The sequence below is a fragment of the Eublepharis macularius genome, chromosome 16, assembly GCF_028583425.1.
Source record: "Eublepharis macularius isolate TG4126 chromosome 16, MPM_Emac_v1.0, whole genome shotgun sequence".
Lineage (NCBI taxonomy): Eukaryota > Metazoa > Chordata > Lepidosauria > Squamata > Eublepharidae > Eublepharis > Eublepharis macularius.
This window is the reverse complement of record NC_072805.1, coordinates 39,048,868-39,070,363: the sequence shown is the minus strand read 5'-3', so window position 1 is coordinate 39,070,363 and position 21,496 is coordinate 39,048,868. Positions and strand designations below refer to the sequence as shown.

Below are 21,496 nucleotides of genomic sequence, written 5' to 3'. Positions count from 1 at the left end.
TGACATGCATTGTGGTGCATATGAAGGGGCTGGGCAAGTGCAGGAGGGAGGAGTGGAAATCAGGTCTACATACCATGACTCAGCAGAGACCATGCATGGTATGGATCAAGCAATATGCCCATCATAGGCACCTGATCCCTTACCAGATGTAGGTTTTACACAGCAAGGGGTCATAGCTGCAGGGTGCTCAAGACTGTATGTATTAACATAATAAGCACATCCCCAAGTTTGTGTCTATGCCTCTTACTAAACACCCCCCAAAGGACTAAACATTGAGAATTAAATCCCTAGCACATTGATCAAACATCAGATGCATTCTAAGTCCCCAAAGAAATGAGAGAGTCATAAAAACAGAACATTTAATAAATACCAATACAGAAACAGGATATGGTACAGTTCTCCTCTTCTCTGGGAAATTAAGGCTGTATTACAGCAACCTGCTACAGAAGACTTCCCTCCGTTCTTGGTGGAGACAAATCTATTGAGGACACACTGCACCAGACACAGGAAATTTATTTGACAAAATACCACAAACTGTGCAAGCCGATGCAAAACACACTCCGTTACAACGGCAAATAAAGAGATTCAACCCTTAAAACAGGCCATCTAATATTTTGAAAAGTAAGGTTCAACCTTCACATGCACTCAGCCACTGGTCTTTAATCTCATGCCCAGGAACACAGAATTCGCATTTGGACATTCTGCTACTGTATCAGAGGTTGTGTGAAAAGTGAAATGCTACTTTGAAGGAAAACATTTTTCATCTACCAATATTGCCCCCTGCTCGATTAAGGTTCATGCTGTGTACGGCTACACATGAAAGCATTAAGCACTGTATCAGAATGCCAGAAGAACATATAAAACAAAACAGAAAAGGGACAGTTGTTAGAAAGATGGCACCAGGTTTAAATGTGTTCAGCTTTGCAACTGAGTTCACTCAAGTGTGTTCCGCACGCCAAGGAGTGCTACATTGAGAAAGCATTCGAATGTATGAAAACCATCATCAGAGATCGTGGAGGCTTCATACCAGTTCAAACGCAACACTTTCCAAAAGCAGTAAAAACCCATCCAACTTTGTGCTTGTTCATGACGGAAACAGGACAGCAAGTACTCCTTACACCAAAATGTAAGATGTGTTGATTTAGAATTCAGTTTGTTATGACATCCAAATCAGACGCTGTTTGGTTTAGAATCCTGGCTGCAGAGAAGAAAGAAATTCTTAAGACAATCTCTTCAAATGCTAGATCTGGACACCACCACGAAGTTGCAATTACTTTTAGCCCAACAAAGTCTTCAATCTCAGCTAAGGAAGCAAGGGAAGTTCACAGACCCAAGGATTTACAAGCCCGTTCTCAACTGGCTCACGACACTTGAATGCAACCGCTGCTTAAAGACTGGATGAACAGCATCGTATAATGGCATATGAACAGGAGGCAAGGAATTTTTCACACTAGAAAAGGAGTAAGGCCTTCTACTCTCTTAATATCCCCGGGAGTGCAGGAATGGCAAATTCAAAGTTTGTTTCCAGCAAGATAGTTCAGTCCTAACCATCACACACTTCTGTGCCCACTAGCTAAGGGCTAAGCGACACTACAGTTGCGTGCAACAATCATCCCACAGCTTCTTCTCAATCACTGAAGAGCTGCAGAGGAGAGGGGCTGGGGAAGGGGAATTGCCTGACCTTTGATGTTCAAGACTCCTACCCACTCCCTCCAATATACAATCAAATAGCACTGCAACAAGTTGCAAAGGAGTGCTTGTCTTTTAATTATAAGCACTGTTTGAAATTTGCAATCCACTGCATGCCAAGGTCGGTAACAAAACCTCACAGAACTAAAATGCCCTATCACATAAAATACTGTACAAAAAAGGGAAGATGTTTGGTTTACAGACTCCTCTCTACCTCCCACCCCACCCAGGCCTTTCACTGCATGATTAGTTTGTCCTTTGGCTCAAGCTGTACATTTGTATGCAATTGTAGGACCAGGAAGCGACATTGGGTTTTTTTTTTTTTAAAGCAAGAGGGGATAGTATTGCGCAAGACCCATTCTCACAGCATTAGGACAAACTTTTGCTAGAAATACTCGCTTTGTGGCCTGTGAAACATGTTAGAATTACCTCAGATAGTTTGGTTTATCAACAGATTTGATATTTAGGCTGAATTACAGGGGAAAAAATGAACTGCTTTTGCAAAGCAGTGAAATTAACAGTTGCACTCCAGCTTGGAAATACCTGCACTTAACAATAGGTTGGGCAAGCAGGCAAAGTTTTACTATGCCATTTTGGTTACTCCTAACAGCTTTATGCTAGGAGACAAGTCCTGTTGGATCAGATGTGTGGTCTATCGAGTCCAGCATCCCATTTCATGCAGCTACCAACCTGCTGTCCTAGAGGGCCAACGAACAGGGCACAGAAGCTATGGCCTTCTCAAAACAATGTTAGCCCTAGATAATGAATGACACTATAACAAAAGGAAAATGAGCTATAGGTACACAGTGAAATTGGCAGCTTCAGGGAATATTGGACCATAGACAAACAGGGAGTTCATTTGTCGGTCACCTGACAAACACAATCCTTCCATAACTGCATACCTATCTTACTACAGGGAAGTAGTTCCCATGTCACTAGACGGATACGTGAACAGGGCCTCATTCACACAAAAGCATGGCGAGGAAAACGTAATTACATCGTTCGTGCAGTGGAAAAACAAACATGGACTGCCCTCACTTCATTGTTCGACAGTATGAAGTGGCAATGCTCCTCCCCCACTTGCACGTTGTGTACAGACACACACACAGGGATAACAGGACATATCAGAATACCCTCTGAATGGTTTTGAAATGTATTAATGTAAGCATGAAAAAAATAGACCTTTGTTATTAAACAGAAACACATTGGAATCTTCATTTCAACATACAGGTACCACCAAAAGCACAAAGATCAACAGCCTCCATTTTTTGTTGTGTATACATTAATTATGGAGTAATTAACATTACCCCAGCCACACACAGGAGATGCTCACAGAAAACAAGCGTTTACAACGGCCCTTTCTTTCAAGTTTGTGTCAGTACTACGAAGTCCAGTTTCTCCAGGAGTTTCTTCATCCAAGAGGTAATTTGGGTTAGTCATACGCGAGACAACAACGAAGAGGAAAACTGAACCCACGGCTTTGTTGCCCAATGAAGTGCAATTCACAAACTGCGTACAAGATGAACAAATATTCCAAAGAAGGCAGGACTTTCAAAACATCGACATCCAACTGAATTATACTCCCTGGGAGTGGTCATTAAGAACCACAGCTTGGTACTTGTTTGTCATAACGACACACATCAAAAAATGCCAACAGCGGTTCACACAGAATTGTGGGGTTCAGTTAAGCCTCCTCAAATGTTCTGTTGGCTTACTCTGTTGCCAATACGCATTTGCGAGGAACGTTTTCTTCTGCACACCTCAGCTCTGCATAAGTACCCAGCTGTTAAGCAGCAACGTTAGTAAGACGTGAAGATCCTTTGGTAAGACCCCTTGCTAAGCCGGCAAATGTGCTAACCAGGCAAATAATTGTGAAAATGCAGCAATAAGGACAGTGCTTGGGAGGAGTGGCTAGTGCATTTCCTAGAAAAAGAGTATAACACCTACCCACCTACCCATAAAACTTGACAGGTCTCAAAAGCTCCAGAGAAACAGAAGGGATCATATGTGGCCAGTGCAGCTGTATTCTAGGGAATTCTAGAATTCTAGGGAATTCTGTATTCTAGAGCCAGAGGCTGAGAGTTGTTACTAAAGGATGAGCTTGAAGAGTCAGGTAGCTAGGTAACCTGCTTCAGTCCCTCTGAAGAAACAGCTGATCTCTTTGCCTCTCCAGCAATGACCATCAAGCACCAAGAGCTGTTACCCTACAGTAACCTGTTGTGCAAACTAACTATTGGGAAACCATACAAGGTTTCCCCCATAAGCCACGCAAGGCTTCCCCATTTCTCCAGTTAAGAGCATCCCACCAAGCCATTTCAATACCTTCTTGATGTGGTATGGGGGGGAAGGTAACTCTCTGCACTGTAAAGGTCCATTTACATACATACAATGTTTCTCCCCATAGTCAACCAGATGCCCCGTAAGTCCTCCCAGCAGGCCACAGAGGTCACAGTGTTTTCCCCTCTTGCTGATCCCCGCCCCCCCCCCCCGCCAGCAATTATGCTTCAGAAGTACAGATTTCCCACAAAGCTTTCGGTACACGCCCTTGGATCCCCTTCCCGCTAAAGCTAAGCCCAAGGATGTATAACTGGAGCAAATGCGTATTTTTCCAATTTATCCCACTTCTGCCTTCCTCTCCTCCTTTTGTCGTCTTCCGGGTCTCAAACTTTAAAGTGTAAGGTCTCCAGATTACAGGCCTGTACCATTTACTGGGTAAAGCACAAGACACAAGATGCTGACCGCAATTTTAGGCAAGTTAACAACCATTATGATCTGGCCCAAACAAACTGACCTTTTGCATGCAAACCTGATGCAAACATTGGGTTGGTGCCAACCGCTCTCGTTCACTGAGTGAACAGGCCCTCCATCGCATCAGAAGGGAGTAATTTGGATTTAACCTGGCAGGCCTAGATCCACACCAGGAAACCAAGTGGGCAGTTACAATCACGCACTTCAGTTACAGCTCACAGAAACCAGCCCTAGATACGTAAGCCCTACTTCCTTCATCATCTCTGCACAGAAAGGTGGTCAAGACACAACTATTTATGCAAACAGCTCCCCCACACAAACAAGCTGAAAGCTATTTCAGTGTAGTAGGTAATCCATTTCCCCCTGCAACTGCCACATTTTGTTCGCAATTGGATGTACAATTTTGCTTCTCTTTAGACAAAGTTATTCAAAAAGATGCTTAAGGCAACTATAACAGGATTATTCCCACTGCAAAGAGCTGTTCAATTTACAGTTTGTTAAAAAAACACATACACACACACTAAATACTTTACAGGGATGCTGAAACTTAAGTTATTTTTTCATATGTACTGAAAGGTAGGCTGAATGATTTAACTACATACTGATCCAATTTTATTCTTCTAGATTAAAAAAAAAAACAGTAGCAATCCTAAACAAAATAATCAAAACCACAGCATATACTCAGGCAGAAAAATACACACACACACACACACACGTAACAGCATCTATTTAACAAACTAGCTATTTCATTCAATGACATTCCCTGAGGCAAAATGCGAATACATAGTTAAGGTTGCCATCCTGTGTCCCAGAAGCCTGTGTGCAGCGCTCGCAAGGGTCATAGACTGCAGGGGACCATTTACCCCAACAATTTGAGGTATTTTGAGTATCATTCTCTCCAATCACCTTGGCGCAACGCCACTGAAATCTGCTCCAGAAGAACGCAGCACCCGAACGCCATACGTGGGTGAGTAGAATATGCACAAAGAAGGCAGGGCCTTGTATGTGTGCTACCTTGATCACCGATTTCTCAAATGGTAAGACAAAACTGGCAGTCGACTTCCCTAGGGTGTAACGACTTGAGGGGAACGCATTCCTTCCTTTGATTAGGGGCTGCAATTCATGTCCTCTATGGGGCTAGACTCCTTCTGCGCCCCACTTCTCCTCTATGCATGCAATCAACACATTCCCTCTGTCTCACAAACACACACAATTATCTAACGAAACAAAGAAAAAGACACTTCAAAAAGCAGACTCATCCACAAACTTCCCTACCAATATTCTTGCACAAATCTGAATTAACCTTGTCGCCTCTGTCCCCAAGAGCAACTGAAAACTCGTTTTTTGACTCTTGCAAGAGAAACCATGGAGCTGGAATTTGCGACAGGTTATGCTGCTTCTGAAAAAAAGCACAGAAATCAGTAAGGGGAGGCATGCAGGATATCTGCTAAGGAGTTTCCTACACAGATGGGGGGGAGGGACACAGAACAGATTAAAACCAAGCTTTAAGAGAGTACTGATGTAACATTTTGCAGCTGTGAAATGCCTTTGGGGATGATTTTGTGTGGGTGCACACATTGCAAACATGTTTTACCAGAATGAGTCATCCATACAACCTGCTCACAGATGATTCTACCAATGTTTTCTGAACTGAATGTCAGTCTTTGAGCAAGCTGTGTGGATGGTCCACTGTGATGAAACCCCTCCGTGTGTTGGCTTCTTGGGAACTCATTTGAAAAGCCATCCCGTGACTGCAAAATATTTGCATCAGCTTAACTCTGACTGTTTCCTGAAGGCAGGCGTTAGCCACATAGAGAACACAGAGCATTCTTGGTCCACAGGAGCACAGCGGAGCAATCCAACAACCGATGTGTGTTTACGCACTCTCACACAAAGCACTACAAAAGGCTGTTTGTTTTATGATTTAACTTGTGCTGTGTTACAAAAGTCAAGAAAAATCACAATGTTGAGATTTAGGTCACCGTCCAGCAACTCCCCCAAAGTGAAGTTCCTTAACTGCACAACCTGCACAAAATTTAAGCATGCAATGCACCCTGAAGAGTTCTGTGGTTCTCCCGGATGTTTTTGCAGAACGTTCCACAAGGCAACTTAAGACACGTACAGACGTTATTCCACGTACACCACAGTGCCTCCAAATTGTAGCCTGAACATTTTCAACGCTTCATTTAGACCTTTTTATTAAAAATACGACACACACACATACACACACACACACTTCCTAGAGTGCAAAATGCTTAAGTACTTTAGTAACAGAGAGTATCTCTGGTAGGGTGTTTTTCCTTCTCTCTCTTGAAAACATTCCAGTCTATTGTTGCAGACATCGTGTCCACCCCTGTGAAGCATCCATTGCCTGCAACAGATGCACGAGCAACCGATTGATCCGTTGGTGCTGCTGAGCCTTCTTGTGATAGGGGGTCGGGGGTCACCGAGAAGCCCACGTCCTCCTTGTCCAGGTGGCAAGTCTTACTTGTACAAACTCATTGTTGGGCTCTGATACATGCACATGTAAGCGTCACAAAGTAGCCTTCGCGCACAGCCTTGAATCCTTCTAGAGTCCAGGGAATGCAGTTCCTCTAGAGACATTTTCAAATACTCGCCGACTTCTGGGCATGGAGTCACTTGAGGAATGTTAAAGCCATTCTGGCCTCCTTTGGGGAGATCAGGAAAAGATCACGATTAAAAAAATAGAAAGGAGGGAAGCGCAGATAATGAATCTAATCCAAATAAGGAGTCGTGAGATTGTTTTTGGTGTATCGGCAAGGATAACAGCATGCATCCGACCTCCTTCCAATTTATATGACAGAATGGAACTGCTCCCGAGTGATGAACACAGCAGGATGGAGCCACAGAGAGCAAAGGGGGGTCCACCCAAAACCTTTCTACTAAATTGTGTGCAAGAAGTGATTTTAAATCTATTAACGATGACAAGGGTGACATTAGCTAGTCAGTGGGAAACAAGCCAGGTTCCAGGTTAAAAAGGGGAATGTGATGTAGTAAACGGGTAAGACTGACTGCATTAAAAAATGGAAAAGAAATCAAGGGTTGAACAATGTATTTAGTCCCTATATTGTGTTGGGCTGAAAATAATAACAAACAGTGTGCTTATATACCACCCTTTCTGGTATAAGTACCCTGCTCAGAGTGGTGAACAATGTCAGTGTTATTATTATGCCCACAATACAGCTGGGGAGCTGCAGCTGAGAGGAGGGGATTACCCAAGGCCGCCTGTAGAATTCATGGCAGCAGTGGGAGTCAAACTTGCAGAGTGCTGATTGACAGCCCAGCCAACTTAACCACTATACTACAGCAGCTCTGAAATTTGTGAGAGAGGATTAATTGAGGATTATACTGGGACTAGGAACAGAAGTGATGACTCAGATAGACATATTTACGTGTATATGAGTGTATATATACATACACTTTCTCCTTACAAGGGCAGGAAATGTGATAGGTAAAAAGAGACAGAGACTCCTGGAGGCATTCAATTTGCCGCTGTGGGGAAATAAATGATGGACTTTTGGTCTGATCCAGAAGTTCTTAATATGCTACATATGTTTGTTTTGAGTGATTCCTTGAGTTGGATCCTGTGGCTCTGTTCCACCAGCTGATGCAAAACATTTGGGGGGAAAACTTCTTCCAGAAGAAAGAGCTTCTACTACCATAATGGAACCAACTCACTTCTACACTAGTATATTTAGGCAAATGCAATATAATAAAGTGCAAAATAATAATGACATCATTTCTGAAAAGTAGGGAAGGGCTGTGTTCATGCAAGGTTCAAGGGCTAGGACAGCCTTGAAATGTCTCTCAGAAGACAACACGAAAAGGAGAACAGCAGGATTTGAGTCCGGTGGCACTTCAGAGACCAACAAAATTTTCACGTTTTAACTTCCGAGAGTCAGCACTCTCCAGATACCAGAAGGGATATCTCCAGACTCTCAAAAGTTTACACCTGGAAAATCTTGTTGGTCTCTAAGGTGCCACTGGACTCAAATCCTATTGTTCTACTGCAGACCAACATGGCTACCCACCTGAAACTATACAAATAAGAAATACAGAAAAGGGATCAAATGAAAAAAAAAAGACATACCATCCCGATCTGCCATGCTGTCAAAGAAGAGCCAGGCGGAGTCACCCTTGCCATACTTAACAAAAGCCACATAGTGGCTCGTCTCTATGCAAAGAACAGCGAACAACTCCATCTTCTGACAAGGTATACAGCCGTGTCTCCAGTCCCAGTCTGGTAGGTCTTTAGGAAGAGACACCGGATTGAATTTATGACTCTGCCTTTTGGGATGAAGGTGAACCTACAATCGATCAGGAGGGTTAAAACATGAGCTTCTAAGATCCCATTCTTGGCAAAACAGTTTAATCCTGTCTTCTTGAAAGCATTTAAACATCACATTTCCCCCACCCCACAGAAGTTGGTCACTGCCCTCAGAAAGGCTTCGGCTGCCAAGTGCAATCCCACTTCAGGACCACTTTTCTCATGCAAACTTACTTGTGTATTGCAGGTTTTGCAAAACTGCTTGATTTTGCCAGCAGAAATGTCTGTATCTTCATAGCATTCTCTACATTCATACATTGCAAGCCCTCCGCATATACGGCACTGTCTGGGAGCTGCATTATGTAAGAAAAAAGCCACAGATCATTACTGGGTAAAAGCAACGCAGATACAGCCGTTTCTCAAACAGAGATCAGATCAATTTTTGACACTAGCTTACACATACCAAACATTAGTAAGGATTGCTTTTTTATGCTTTTTGTGTTGAAGGGGGGGGGACCCCTTAATGTCATTTACAAAGTATTACTGAAATCAAACGAAGGAACTTCCATTACTTCAAAACAGTTCCTCTTTTCTACAACAGGAGGAAAGGGAAGGGTGAGAACAACAAACGAAAGGTCGCCATTTTGTCCGGGGACAGGCAGAGAGAGCTCAGCACGATTTGCCCTGGTTTTATAAAGAACCTGACGGCAAAGAGAACGAACAATTGTCTTAAGGCACCTGAACGAATTCTCTCTTGGGGTCTGATGGGGAAATTACATGTTCTGACCTCACTGAACACCAGGGGGAGGGGAAGCAAATACAAGTTCATGATATGATCTCAAGGCAGGTGGCATCAACCTTTCAGCAGCTACGAAGGTACAAGTGATCCGTGCCCACGGGAGACTACCTAGGAATTCGTCGTACACCCCCTGAAGTTCTCTGGCAGATACTTAACATGATTATTAATAAAAACACTTCACTGGAGAAACACACACACACGCTATTTCATATTGTTCGTGGGTAAGCCAATGAGAAAAAGAAAAGGGGGACGCTCGTCAAGATGTGCCACTTGTGAAGCCTATCCGCAAACCACCAGATCAGTTCTTCAAACATCTGTGAGGAAGGCATCAGCCCCATTTTAATTTGGCGTACGCTCAATGAAACGGAACTGTTCCGTGCAACTTCCCTCTTCTGCTCTGCCCTATGATCCTTTCATGCAGACGACATCCCCCCCCCCCGTCCCCATCCCGGCATCAGGACAAGATGCCAGATGGAATGCAGTTTCCAGGGACCATCGGATTTGCCGTGTTATTTTATACTCACTGTCTTCCAAAAGGTCTGTGATATTTAACTCCAGGGACGGGAAAATTTTGTTGAACATTTTGAAGTCTTTTCCAAATCGAGGCATCTGTATAATCAGGCACGAGGGTGCCTAAAAAACGAGAAAGACGAGAGAAAATCCATTTGTCTTATTTAACTTACAGGTCCGTCAGTAGCTTCACCTCCCCCTCCCCAATATAAACATACATCTAGTAAACCACCAGCACCTGCCCCTTAAATGTAAATCCAATTAACAGAACAGCAAAAGCAAGAATATCCTCCAAACCTCTGCAAATTTCAAATTGCTGTTGATGAAGGACCATTCCAGTAACTGCTGAATGGTGGGAACACCAACTTTCTCGTTCTTGTCCATAAAAATCTGATAGAAGTAACAATCTTGTACCTTTTGACCTGCTGATCTAAGAAAAAGAGAACTTTTTAAAAACAGGTTCCAGGGAAAAGCATTTAGACTTGGCACCTAAATGTTGTATAAAGCAGGAGATCCATGACGACAGATCTCTCACAGGTTTCTTTTTTCCAATCCTAAAAATCAGCTACGTCGGGGAGGGGACCTGAACTGGAGCTGTGGCATTGGGAGACATGGGACTCTTTCCCCTGTGCTGTTCCTCCTCCTCCAATTTAAATCTCCCATTTCCCTGTCAAATGGAACTTCTATTTGCCCCACAGGGGGAAATACACAGATACTGATGACCCCCCCCCATATATTTCTCCTGCTTGGCAAATAGCAACAGTGCAAGGAAAAGGATCAAAGAAACGAGCCTGACGTCCCGATAGAGAAGGCTAAAGGATTCTCCACTGAAGTCTCACAGGTCACAGAGAAACTCTCTAATTTAACCAACTCTGTTTTGAATCTAGTGAGAGCCCTTTTTGAAAAATTTTGCTACCGCAACAATGTCACTAAGGCTAAAGTAAAACATTATTCTTCTAGCAGTATAGAAGCAAAATCCTTGAAAGGATCCAAATACTCTCTGAAAGGTAAAACTCCTATTGGCCTTAAGATACAGACCAGAAAGCAGCTTATTTCATTGAAAAGTTGCATAGAAGAGGGATATGTTACCTTATTTTTAACAATGGCTCAACTCTCAAAATATGATGAAACAAAATATTTAAAAATTCTTCTGGATCTGTGGGGAAAAAAATAGAAGTTACACCAGGATATCAAACCAAAGGCACTTTTGAAAAGCAGTTAGCCTATATATCCCTAAAAAACAGAGAATAAACCTGCAGACTGTAAATATTCCCTGGATAATAAAAAAAAACTATAGGTTGGGATGGGGGAGGAGTTCCTAACCTAGCCTTCTCCACAGAATCTAGTTATCTATATGGAAAGGCGAAATACTGGTATTTAGGAACATTCCACCATATCAGCCCCCAGCTATTTGAAGTTATGCATCCAGAAACAGCAGCATTTGAGTCCAGCGGCACGTAGAGACCAAGAAAACTTTCAAAGCCTTCGAGAGTCAGAGCTCCCTTCATCAGACAGGTGCCTCTGAACTCTAAGTCTCTAAAGTGCTACTGGACTCAGATCCTGCTGTCTACTGCAGACCGACACGGCTGCCCGCCAAAAACTATCCTCATGGAAGGAACCCCGAAACAGGTTTACAGTCTCATTAACCGCCAAATCCCTCAAGTCCAAAATCAATTCCCTCTTGTGGTCTTCAAATACCGTCTCGTTAGTTAACTTTCTTCCAATGCATTCCGTAAAACAGAGTTCACTTCCACTTCCTTGACACTACTACCACCACAGAGCTAAGCTCAAAAACTTCTCAGTACCTTTCTCTTCAGAAGTGAATCCGGAAGCAGCTTCAACTTTTTCTAATATTTTCCTCAATTTCATAATTTTTGTGGCGCACACGTATCCGTATCTGTAACATAAAGAGGAACAGGTTGAGAGACACTGAACCACCAAAGGGAGGCTAGCTCATGAAAGCAAAACAGCTCGGGAACGAAATATAATGTCAGCCTCCAACGGAATTTCGCCTTGCTCAGATTCTCCTCCAAGGCTCTGCCTCGTAGCTTGTTCTTCCCTATAGTAGACTTCCCGGGATATTTCCTGTCCCCCACCTCTTTGTCTGCCACCCATGTGCCTGACCATCCTTGAGGTCGTAATTCTGGCTTCCTGTCACATGGTTTTAGTGCATTGTCACATATTTGCAGTTCGGTGGAGCCCAACACTCGGTGAGACCCAACTCCTGGAATAGTTGATGACCACTTTTTCAGAGACAGTTGACTCAGGCTGCATGAACTGAGAGCACATTCTAAACTTCTCAGTCCTTTCCCCACCTCCAGACACCCAACTGCGAATTATATGGGAATGACTGGTAGCAATAAGAAGCGATGAGTTTCCTAGCAAAAATTTCAGTACAGTTCATTGTCCTTTACTTACATCCTGAGAGGATTGACTATTTCTGTCCGCAGAAGCTCTTGAGTTTCACTATAATATTCTACATCGTTTTTCTCCTTTGGCCTAAGCAAAACAGTATCCAAAACCGAGCTAAATGCAAACAGGCTGAAAGAAAGGAGAAAATACTTTCAACCTGGAAACCCAGCAGAAAGGATATTTTTAAGGCTGACAAGCACATTGAATTATTTGGTTGTTGCTACAGTTTGTCTTCAGCAGGGCAAAAACTACCAAGTTGTTTCTCACTGGAGGTAAAAAGATTTGAAGGATTTGCTAAAACTCCCTCCGACCCATTGTAACAACCTAAATTTCATAAAATTAACAGACATTTGTACCCTACCTTCCTCCCCAACGTAGGCCCTCCAAGAAGCCCACAATCTAAAGTTAAAACGATCCATGAGAGCAAAACAAAACAAGCAGATCTAGCAGCCAACAATAAATCAAAACCCAGTACTGGATCTGATCCTAACTTAAGATCAGGGCAATGGAAGGGTTCTTCCGTGAGAAAATTCACAGGGGCTTCAAACTACAGCTCTGAGAAACTTACCAGAATAAGGTGGAGTCTAAATAGCAGGAGTTGTAATGACCCTGGATTCCTTTCTTCTTCCCGATCATCGTTTCTAAGCCCTCTTTTTCCATTTTTGGAGGAGTGTTTTCTTCAACCACCTCACTGAGATAGCCACCAAAAGCTTGAGAACAAAACGTTGAGAGTTAAGCATGGGTCTGAACAACACAGCAGAGAGGGAAAATAAAGTGGTAGCTCTGTTGCATAGACAGCGCCACCCCACTGGGCCTGAACGAAGGGAGGGATGTTACCTGCCTCTGAGCCACTGCTCCTTCCTCCAGCAATGCACAGCTTTAGAGGCTGCAGCAGTGGCAGAAATTTCTCCCATAAAAATAACCTTTTCTCCAGGGCTTTTTTTCTGGGGAAAGGGGTGGCAGAACTGAGTGGGTTGCCCTCGGAGAAAATGGTCACATGGCTGGAGGCCCCGCCCCCTGATCTCCAGACAGAGGGGAGTCTAGATTGCCCTCTGCGCAGAGGGCAATCTCAACTCCCCTCTGTCTGGAGATCAGGGTGCGGTGCCACCAGCCATGTGACCATTTTCAAGAGGTTCCGGAACTCCGTTCTACCGCGTTCCAGCTGAAAAAAAGCCCTGCTTTTCTCCATATGTGGATCAAAGGTCACCACCTAGAAAGAACAAGCAACACTGTGGATGTTAAGCCCAGATTCAAGAAAGCAGCCCCTCCGTGCCAAAAGAAAAGTGTTACATGTTAGCACTAATTTTCATCTTAAGTTTCCGCTTTGTAAATAAGCATTTGCTTTAAGAGCAGAGATGATAATGACTCTCAGACACTGCAAGAATGAAAAATACCAGCTATAATGAATACATTTCAAATTTATTCCACATTTCACAGCAAGATCCCTGAGCTAGCAGCCACTGAGAAGCTAGCGAGGATTTTCAGTGTAATTTTTTAATTTTCTTGTTTCAATTTCGTAAGAGAATTGCTTCAGTCAATCACTGTGTGAACAGGAGTTTCTTATCTGTGCTTCTTATTTCAATCGGTGTTATCGCTACTTGCACCACTGTGTAGGAAATAACTTTCAAAATCATAGTGGATGCATATCAAACAAAAATAAGACTTTAAAAAATTCTATTTATTTCCTTTTGGGGAGCTCGCTGAAATTTTATGACTAAACAGAAATACCCTATCCCACCCCCATCATAAAAATACTGAAAGCGATAAAATGCAAGAACTAAAAACAAACAAAAGGCGGCGACAAACAATACCTAAGGAGTTACAGCGTTCAATCTGATTGGATACCGGCTGCAACGCAGCAAACCTAGAATCCGGCCTACAGCTCTTCAGCTTAACAAAGAGCGCCTTCTTGGGTGCACACGTGAAGTATCGAGTGCCTTTAAATGTACCATCTGTACAGCCGGCACATTCTTCTTCCTGAAAGAAGCAAAACAGAAGAAATGAATGAAAAGGGGCTCGAGACCTTGATTCCGCATCCGATTGTCGAAAGCAACCTAGTGAATTTTCTGCCACCGAAACCAGGGACGGGGGGCAATCACGGCAGCATCTTCCACTCACTCAATCTGGATCTTCGCTTTGAAGCGAACAAAGCTTGAGCAGCAGCTTTGTGCATATTCTACTCACCCGCTGGAGTGCCACCTATTCCAATTCTAAAGGTTCAGGGTCCAGGATGCAGCTAAGTTGGCAATATCGTCCCCTCAGAAACTCCCATTTAAAATATTTTGATGCCAAAAATGACAGAGATAGCGTAAGTCCTAACGGGCAATAAGAACTTCCCTTTGGTTCTAAGGCACGTGGTCAGAAGGGCTTCTTGAATCTAAGTGCTTCATACGCTTAGTAATGTTCTAAGGAACCTTACTAAGTTCGAAGGAAACCTAGAGTTTTCTGGAACAGATTTTAAGACACTGATGTAGAATTCTAGGCAGGTTACCACACATGGTACTATATAACGGATATAATAAGGATTATAATGTACAGCAGTTATATGTGCTCAACCTGTGTGTTGTGCACTAAACAGAAAATGTCCGTTTGCTTACTCCTTTTGTGTACAGGTAGCACTATATAGCGGGCAGGTTATTTGCTTGATATATGATATGAAGGGATTTTGTTTTTGTTTTTAAAGCAGTCTGCTGGCCTTTCATTGGCAATCTGATAAAACTGCAAATATGACTGTATCTAACCACTTTTGACTATCGTGTTTTCTCTCCTGTGTGGTTTCCTCCCACCACCGTCTTTCGGCTTTGTGGGAGTTGAGCTTGCATGTAATTCACTGCACAGGGCTTTACACCAGTACCAACTCAGTATTCTCAAGAATTTCTGTTTGCTACGTATCAAGCAAATAACCTGCCCACTATATAGTGCTACCCAGGGGTAATTTCGTAGAAAAAGAGCTGGAGGAACTCATTAGCATAACTCATTAACATATGCCATGCCTTTTGCCATCATCGGAAGTGTGTCATCAGTATAACTGATTTGCATACGCCACACCCCCTGACATCACCTATCCTGGCTGTTTTGGACCCAATCCTGGCCATTCAGGGCCGAAATTGGGCCCAAAATAGCAAAAAGGGGCTGAAAATGGCTGAAAGGGGGCCCATAATAGTCAGAATTGGGCCACTGCTGAGCGGGAGAGTGATCCACCACCCATCAGAGGCCCGATCTGGGCCATTTCGGCCCCAATCTAGGACGAAATGGGCCCAAAATGGCCAAGAGTCAGGTGGGTGGGGCCACCTGTCATGTGACCTCTTTGGGGAACTGCCGGAACTCCATTCCCGCGCGTTGCCCCTCGAAATGAGCCCTGGTGCTACCTGAACACGAAAGGAGTAAGCAAAGCGGCCTGCAACCACTGCACAGACCAAAAATGGATTATCAGAGCCAGCCTGTGACGAGTGCTCATGAAGCTTCAGTCCTTTAAGAATTAGATGCAACATGAGAATCTTGTTCAGTAGCGGCTTGGGGAAGTTTTGGATCTAGTTCAATGCATAAATATTTAACCTTATCTCTCAGGACTCTTCTACCCTGCAAAACACAGGTTAATGGTTCCTGGTACAAGGCCAAAGAGATTAACACAGTTTTGCTTTTTCGGAAAAAGCTGACTGGGTGGGTCAATTCACACTTGCACGCTCTTCGCTATCCCAGCTACTAGTTCTCGCTCTTTAAAGTTGGAACGAACAGCTGGGGCATGCCCACACTGCTCTTTCCTAGAGAGAGGACAGAGAGCTGGTGAAACAGCAGGAAGGAAAAGAGACGCAGATACAAGACTGCAGCTTGCCAGCTTGCTCTGGTGAGAGTTACACGGTATGTTCTACCTCTGCTAACAACACTGGGAAAAGGTAAATTTGCACCACTGGCTTTGCCCTTGCCAGTTCTTTACACACCGCCCAATACCAGATTCCTTTAATGATGCTTGCTTCAGCTCTGAAGTTTAGCCGAACAAGGTATCTTGTTTCCAAAAGATGCTGTACAGCGGATGAACCAGAGCAATGAAGTCTTTTGAAACGGACATTAATTACCAGTTCTAGACCAGCTAACACTTCGTTTACGCCCGGTGGCTGTCCAATCCAGCGAATTACTCCATAGAAAGGAGGGTTCTCCTTCACTTCGGCCAAGGAACCTGCTTCAAGCCCATGCATGTTTATGGGCGCCACTGCTGACGGTGGACTGTCCTGGGGGTTCCCAGCGCTCCCCTCTCCAATAACCGACTGAACAGATAAAGAGAGTGGGCTGTGTCCGATAGCATTGTTACTGCTGGACATCTTTGTCAGACTGAAAGGCAGAGAATGAAATCGGTTTTCAGCAGATAAACTGTTTGTTGGGGGAGGCTGAAGGGGTGGTGAAGAATGCCCAAATCCAGAAGATGAGTCATTAAGGGATTTTGCAGAGTCTTCAGCAACTGTTGAAATTAAAAGAAAGGAAATCAGCATATTTGGGAAGTAGAACGAGGATTTATTAAGTGCCTGAACTAATTCTCTCTGCTTTTCATATAGAGAGAGAACCAAAGATGCAAGTAATCGCCGTCTCAGATGAGATTCTGTTATCAAAACTGACCTATTTATACAACATACCAGCACTTCTCATCCAAAACATGAGCTAACAAGGGACAGACATTTTTCTAACATCAGAATAGAAGATATTAAATAGGGATATGAGCCTGAAAAGAGAAGCTAATAGGTTTAGAAGGCTGCAATGCCGCTTAGGGTGGCGTTGCAAAGCATATTCCTAGCTTTCCAATTCCTTTATCTGCAGGCTGGTGAATGTTCTATGGAGAAAACCAGAAGGACATCAGACTTTACCTTAACAGACTTTACCTTAACAACACAAGTATTACGATGCCTTGAACTTTAATAATAACATTTGATTTATATACTGTCCTTCAGGACAACTTAACATCCACTCAGAGCAGTTTACAAAGTATGTTATTATTATCCCCACAACAATCACCCTGTGAAGTGGGTGGAGCTGAGAGAGCTCTAAGAGAGCTGTGACTGACCCAAAGTCACCCAGCTAGCTTCAAGTGGAGGAGTGGGGAACCAAACCCAGTTCTCCAAATTGGGAGTCCTGACGCTCTTAACTGCTACACCAAACTGGCTTAGTCCTCCTTGCAAGCTTATTAGGGATTCCTCAATGAGCAGCTCAGTAACAAAAGGTAAATTTCCCTGGAAGATAGCTTGTCTTCCACCACCAGTCTTCTCCTCCCAGTCAGAGTTTTATGGAAATATTATTGGTGTTTGCAGATGCAGTTCCTGAAAGTGACGGCAAGACCAGATAGGCTTGGCTGGTGCTCTGAATGAACTGAGACTCAAAATTCACACTCCCTCACAATCTTCTGCAACACACACACATTTCATGGGGGGATGCTAAGCAGACAAAGGCTCCCTGAAGACAGAACATTTGAAACCTACTGCTACAATTCATTTTTTTTAAATCTGCAATTCAAGATATTGTAAGAAAAATCCTGATCTCTATCTAAGCCAAGGCAGAGACTGTCTCTAGCAGTTCACAAAAGGATAGTCACCAGCCTGTTACCTGAAGGTATGTAAATAAATCATGAGTCAATGTTCAGCGCATGAAGTCACAAGCTGCTATGCTGGTAAGTTACTATTTATAAACATCTTGCATCCTAGCAAGTCTAATAAGGAGGGCAGAGTCATTTTTTCACAGAATGATGACACAAACATTCTTCATCATGACTGAAAAAGCTCAAGTGAACTGTGGAAGATGTGCCAAATAAAATGCTTCGCATTATCCTAATGAATACTGGACAGTATGCAAAGAACCCTGAGCCTAAGGGGCTTTGTTTTTTTACAGAGCTCCCTGCCCCAACCAAGGAAACTGCTACTGAATCCAAGGGGTTCAAAAACATTCTGAAATGTAGCAAGAGGGGAGGGGCAGCTATTCAAAGCAAACACTGAATCATTCTTCTAGTTGGACACCAAGATCCTTCCTTCAATGGAGCTTCAGACTTTATAGTCGTTATACAGGGAAAGTACTCTAGATCAAGGAGTGCCTCGCAAACAGATTGAAAAAGCTACATTACAAGAGCGTGCATCAGCAGTACAATCTATTCACGACCCAGTAAAGGCCCCTAAATCAAATTTCCTTTCTACTCACTACACAAAATGCGGTCAAATGAGCTGAATCAGGTATTTATTCAGTGTCACAAACAGCTGTTAGGCACAGCATTACCTTCATCAATATACCACGAGTTTTTCGATTTTAGCTGAGGCTGGGAATCCACTGAAGAGCCATTTAAAGCGTAGAAAAACTCTGATCTGTTTCTACTTCCAGGATCAGGGAGTGCACCTAGGACACAAAGCAGGTTGTAAAGGAAAGAGAAACCACACACACAAAGAAGCATTGTTACACTAATGGAAAGCCAGCCCTGAAGGTCTTTTAAAGTGGGAGTTGCTAAGCCTGTTAAGTAACAGCAGAGTTGATAGACAAACCCTAGAAGCTCGCAACCTTTAGTAAAGAAACCTGCAGTCCTCTGGTCAAGTCCTGCAATGTGGTACAGTTCCCAGCATCCTTGGAGGAAATTATTAATTGGCCACTAGACAAACATTTGGAATTTGAACCAGGGCGGTGGTCAAGATGTTATTTATTATTTATTTATTTAATAAATTTGTAGCCCGCTTTCTCCGCAAGGGGGCTCAGAGTGGATAACAACATTAAGCAAAACAAATGAAGATAAAAAAACAATAATATTAAATAAAACCAACAACATTTTAGATTCAGATAAAACAACTTCTCAATACACAGCTTCTCAAATTGCACAACCCAGTCTTCAAATCCCATGGAATGGGGTGGTGGCTGTTAAAGGGACAGCAAAGCCGGGGGGGGGGAGGGGACAACTGTTGAACTCGGTTCTAAGAGACCCAGGTTCAAATCTTGCCATGAATCTCGCTGGGTGGAATTTGAGCAAATAATGCTGTCTCAGCTTAGCCTGTTTCACGGGGTGTTGTCAAGATATAAAGAGGAAAGAACTCTGTATGCTGCTCTGTGATCCTTGAAAGGAAGATGGGATAAAAATATGAAAGACAGATGATTTAATCGGTGGTTCTCAAAGTGCAAAAAAAACACCCCTTTTAATTTAACTATTACTTATCCTCATCATATTACCCATGTGGCACATATGTTTCTGCAGTTACAGGTGAACAGCTGAAGCTGAGAAAAGGAGTTTAGGGTAAAGACACTTGGCAGCCAAGCAGTCATTTAAACACATCTCTCATATTCTACGTTTGGGGCTATGCAGCCTCTCAACATCTACTTGCACTCAAAGCGGGGGGGTGGGGGGGGGAGAGAAAGAATCTGGCGATCTGCAAACCCTTCCTACAATTTTATCCAACAATAGACCTCAAAGGTTACATGATATGTATGAAATTTTCTCATTCGTTCCCTGGCTATGTAGGACAAGACAGTTGCTTGCTATACGCCCCCAAGTCTGGAAGCCACAGTACTAGCAAGTGTATGTGCACGTATATAGCCTCATTCCCTCAGGGAAACCACATATACTGATTCTCACTTATGGAGAAAAGAACAAACAAGCATCCGACTCTTCGATGCAAGTACCTGTAGACTTCGGCTTATTGTGACTGAACCCTTTGTCACAGCCGCCTCTAGAGGTAAAGGCAAGTCTGGGAGGTCTCCTGTCCTGAGAAACAGCCTCTAAACCAGAGCAGAGAAACAGAATTTTAGTTATTTTTTAAACAACAAAGCACACACCATAAAAGATCTGAGTAACCACAGGCCCACTTTCAAACCATCAGTGCAAGAAAGCAGGGCCTCTTATCCTTGAAAGAATTGTGACTTGCAAGGAATACCTCTGTGGCAAAATGTCCCTGTGCAACGGACACGGGAGTAAAAGCTCTGCCTGTTGCAGGGATGTTCTCATGATCGAGAACTGTACTATGTGAAGCATGGGCCTCTTTTGGGGCCCGTAACAAAGGTTAGTGGGTTAGAATGTCAGGCTAGGGTCTGGAAAACTCACATCCAGATCCCTGCTCGGCCACGGAAGCTTGCTGGGGGACCTTAGGTGACTCATGCACACTCTACCTCACCTGCCTTACAGGGTTGTTGTAAGGATGGAGGAGAGGAAAACAATGCAAGTTGATTTGGGTCCCCAAAGGCAAGCTATAGATGAAATACATTTTAAAAAATGCTACTTTACTTTTTCTTTTTTTAAAAAAAGTCACAACTAAGCCAGATATTTTTCTGGCCTTTTCCCATTCTCACTGCCCCCCACAGTCATTTTTTTAGGATGTGACATACTATTTAACTTGCACTGAAACAAAAAGCATTTTATTTCTTTATCCAAAATATTTACATCTCCCTTTTCCACAACCCCCTAGGCAGCTTACAAAATAAATGTTAAATTGGATTTGTTCTCATAGTGAAGTTACATAGAACTGAGTACAGAACAGCTCCACCCCCTTCCAAAAATCAATTATGGCAGAGACTACAAAACAAAAGCATTAAAGAGCACCGCAGATACAAAACCCCCAAAAGCGAGCCTTGTCAGGTTTGTTTGCTTACCACACAGTTTGAGAGCAAGAAACATGCATCAAGAACTTTCAGTTTCACCCTTTTGTTTAGTTTACATCACATAATTTGCCTGACATTCAGCAAACAGGAACACCACTTGTAAGGAGATGAAAGTTCCCTTTTTAATTCCCAGCATAAAATGAACTCTTTCCCCCAGTCTAGTGAGATGTTCAAGAAAATTTTAAAAGATCTTAAGTGGGGGGGGGGGGAGACGGGCATGCATACTAAACAATAATTTAATTAAAATGCTAAGTTTTCTTCTGTTTGCTGCTAAATGGGACTCCTCATGAAAACATGTTACGTAGACAGAAAATCGCCATTTCCTCTGCATAACTTCTGAAAATTCTCAACCAAGCCAGATATCCATTAAGAGCATTCAAATGAAAATGTTCCTTCATGTTTCATAACCGGAATATAGCTGTTCAATTACATTTTAACCAAGTTGCCCC

At 43.2% G+C, this 21,496-nt stretch overlaps 1 protein-coding gene across 2 annotated transcripts in view; it reads right to left on the bottom strand.

Moving 5' to 3' along the window:
* Window positions 1-345: 345 nt before the first annotated feature.
* The window catches only part of CYLD (CYLD lysine 63 deubiquitinase), a 32,407-nt gene continuing 11,256 nt past the window's right edge, over window positions 346-21,496 (bottom strand). For both annotated transcript variants that reach the window (XM_055000504.1, XM_055000505.1), the window contains exons 5-17: window positions 20,076-20,171; window positions 18,693-18,809; window positions 16,520-16,899; window positions 14,258-14,423; window positions 13,015-13,156; window positions 12,453-12,575; window positions 11,840-11,931; window positions 11,124-11,190; window positions 10,332-10,464; window positions 10,049-10,157; window positions 8,960-9,078; window positions 8,549-8,765; window positions 346-7,106 (exon numbers count right to left, since the gene is read on the bottom strand). In XM_055000504.1, coding sequence (XP_054856479.1) covers window positions 6,922-7,106; window positions 8,549-8,765; window positions 8,960-9,078; window positions 10,049-10,157; window positions 10,332-10,464; window positions 11,124-11,190; window positions 11,840-11,931; window positions 12,453-12,575; window positions 13,015-13,156; window positions 14,258-14,423; window positions 16,520-16,899; window positions 18,693-18,809; window positions 20,076-20,171 — 1,946 coding nt within the window. In that variant the 3' untranslated portion in view covers window positions 346-6,921. The remainder of the gene's footprint in view (window positions 7,107-8,548; window positions 8,766-8,959; window positions 9,079-10,048; window positions 10,158-10,331; window positions 10,465-11,123; window positions 11,191-11,839; window positions 11,932-12,452; window positions 12,576-13,014; window positions 13,157-14,257; window positions 14,424-16,519; window positions 16,900-18,692; window positions 18,810-20,075; window positions 20,172-21,496) is intronic.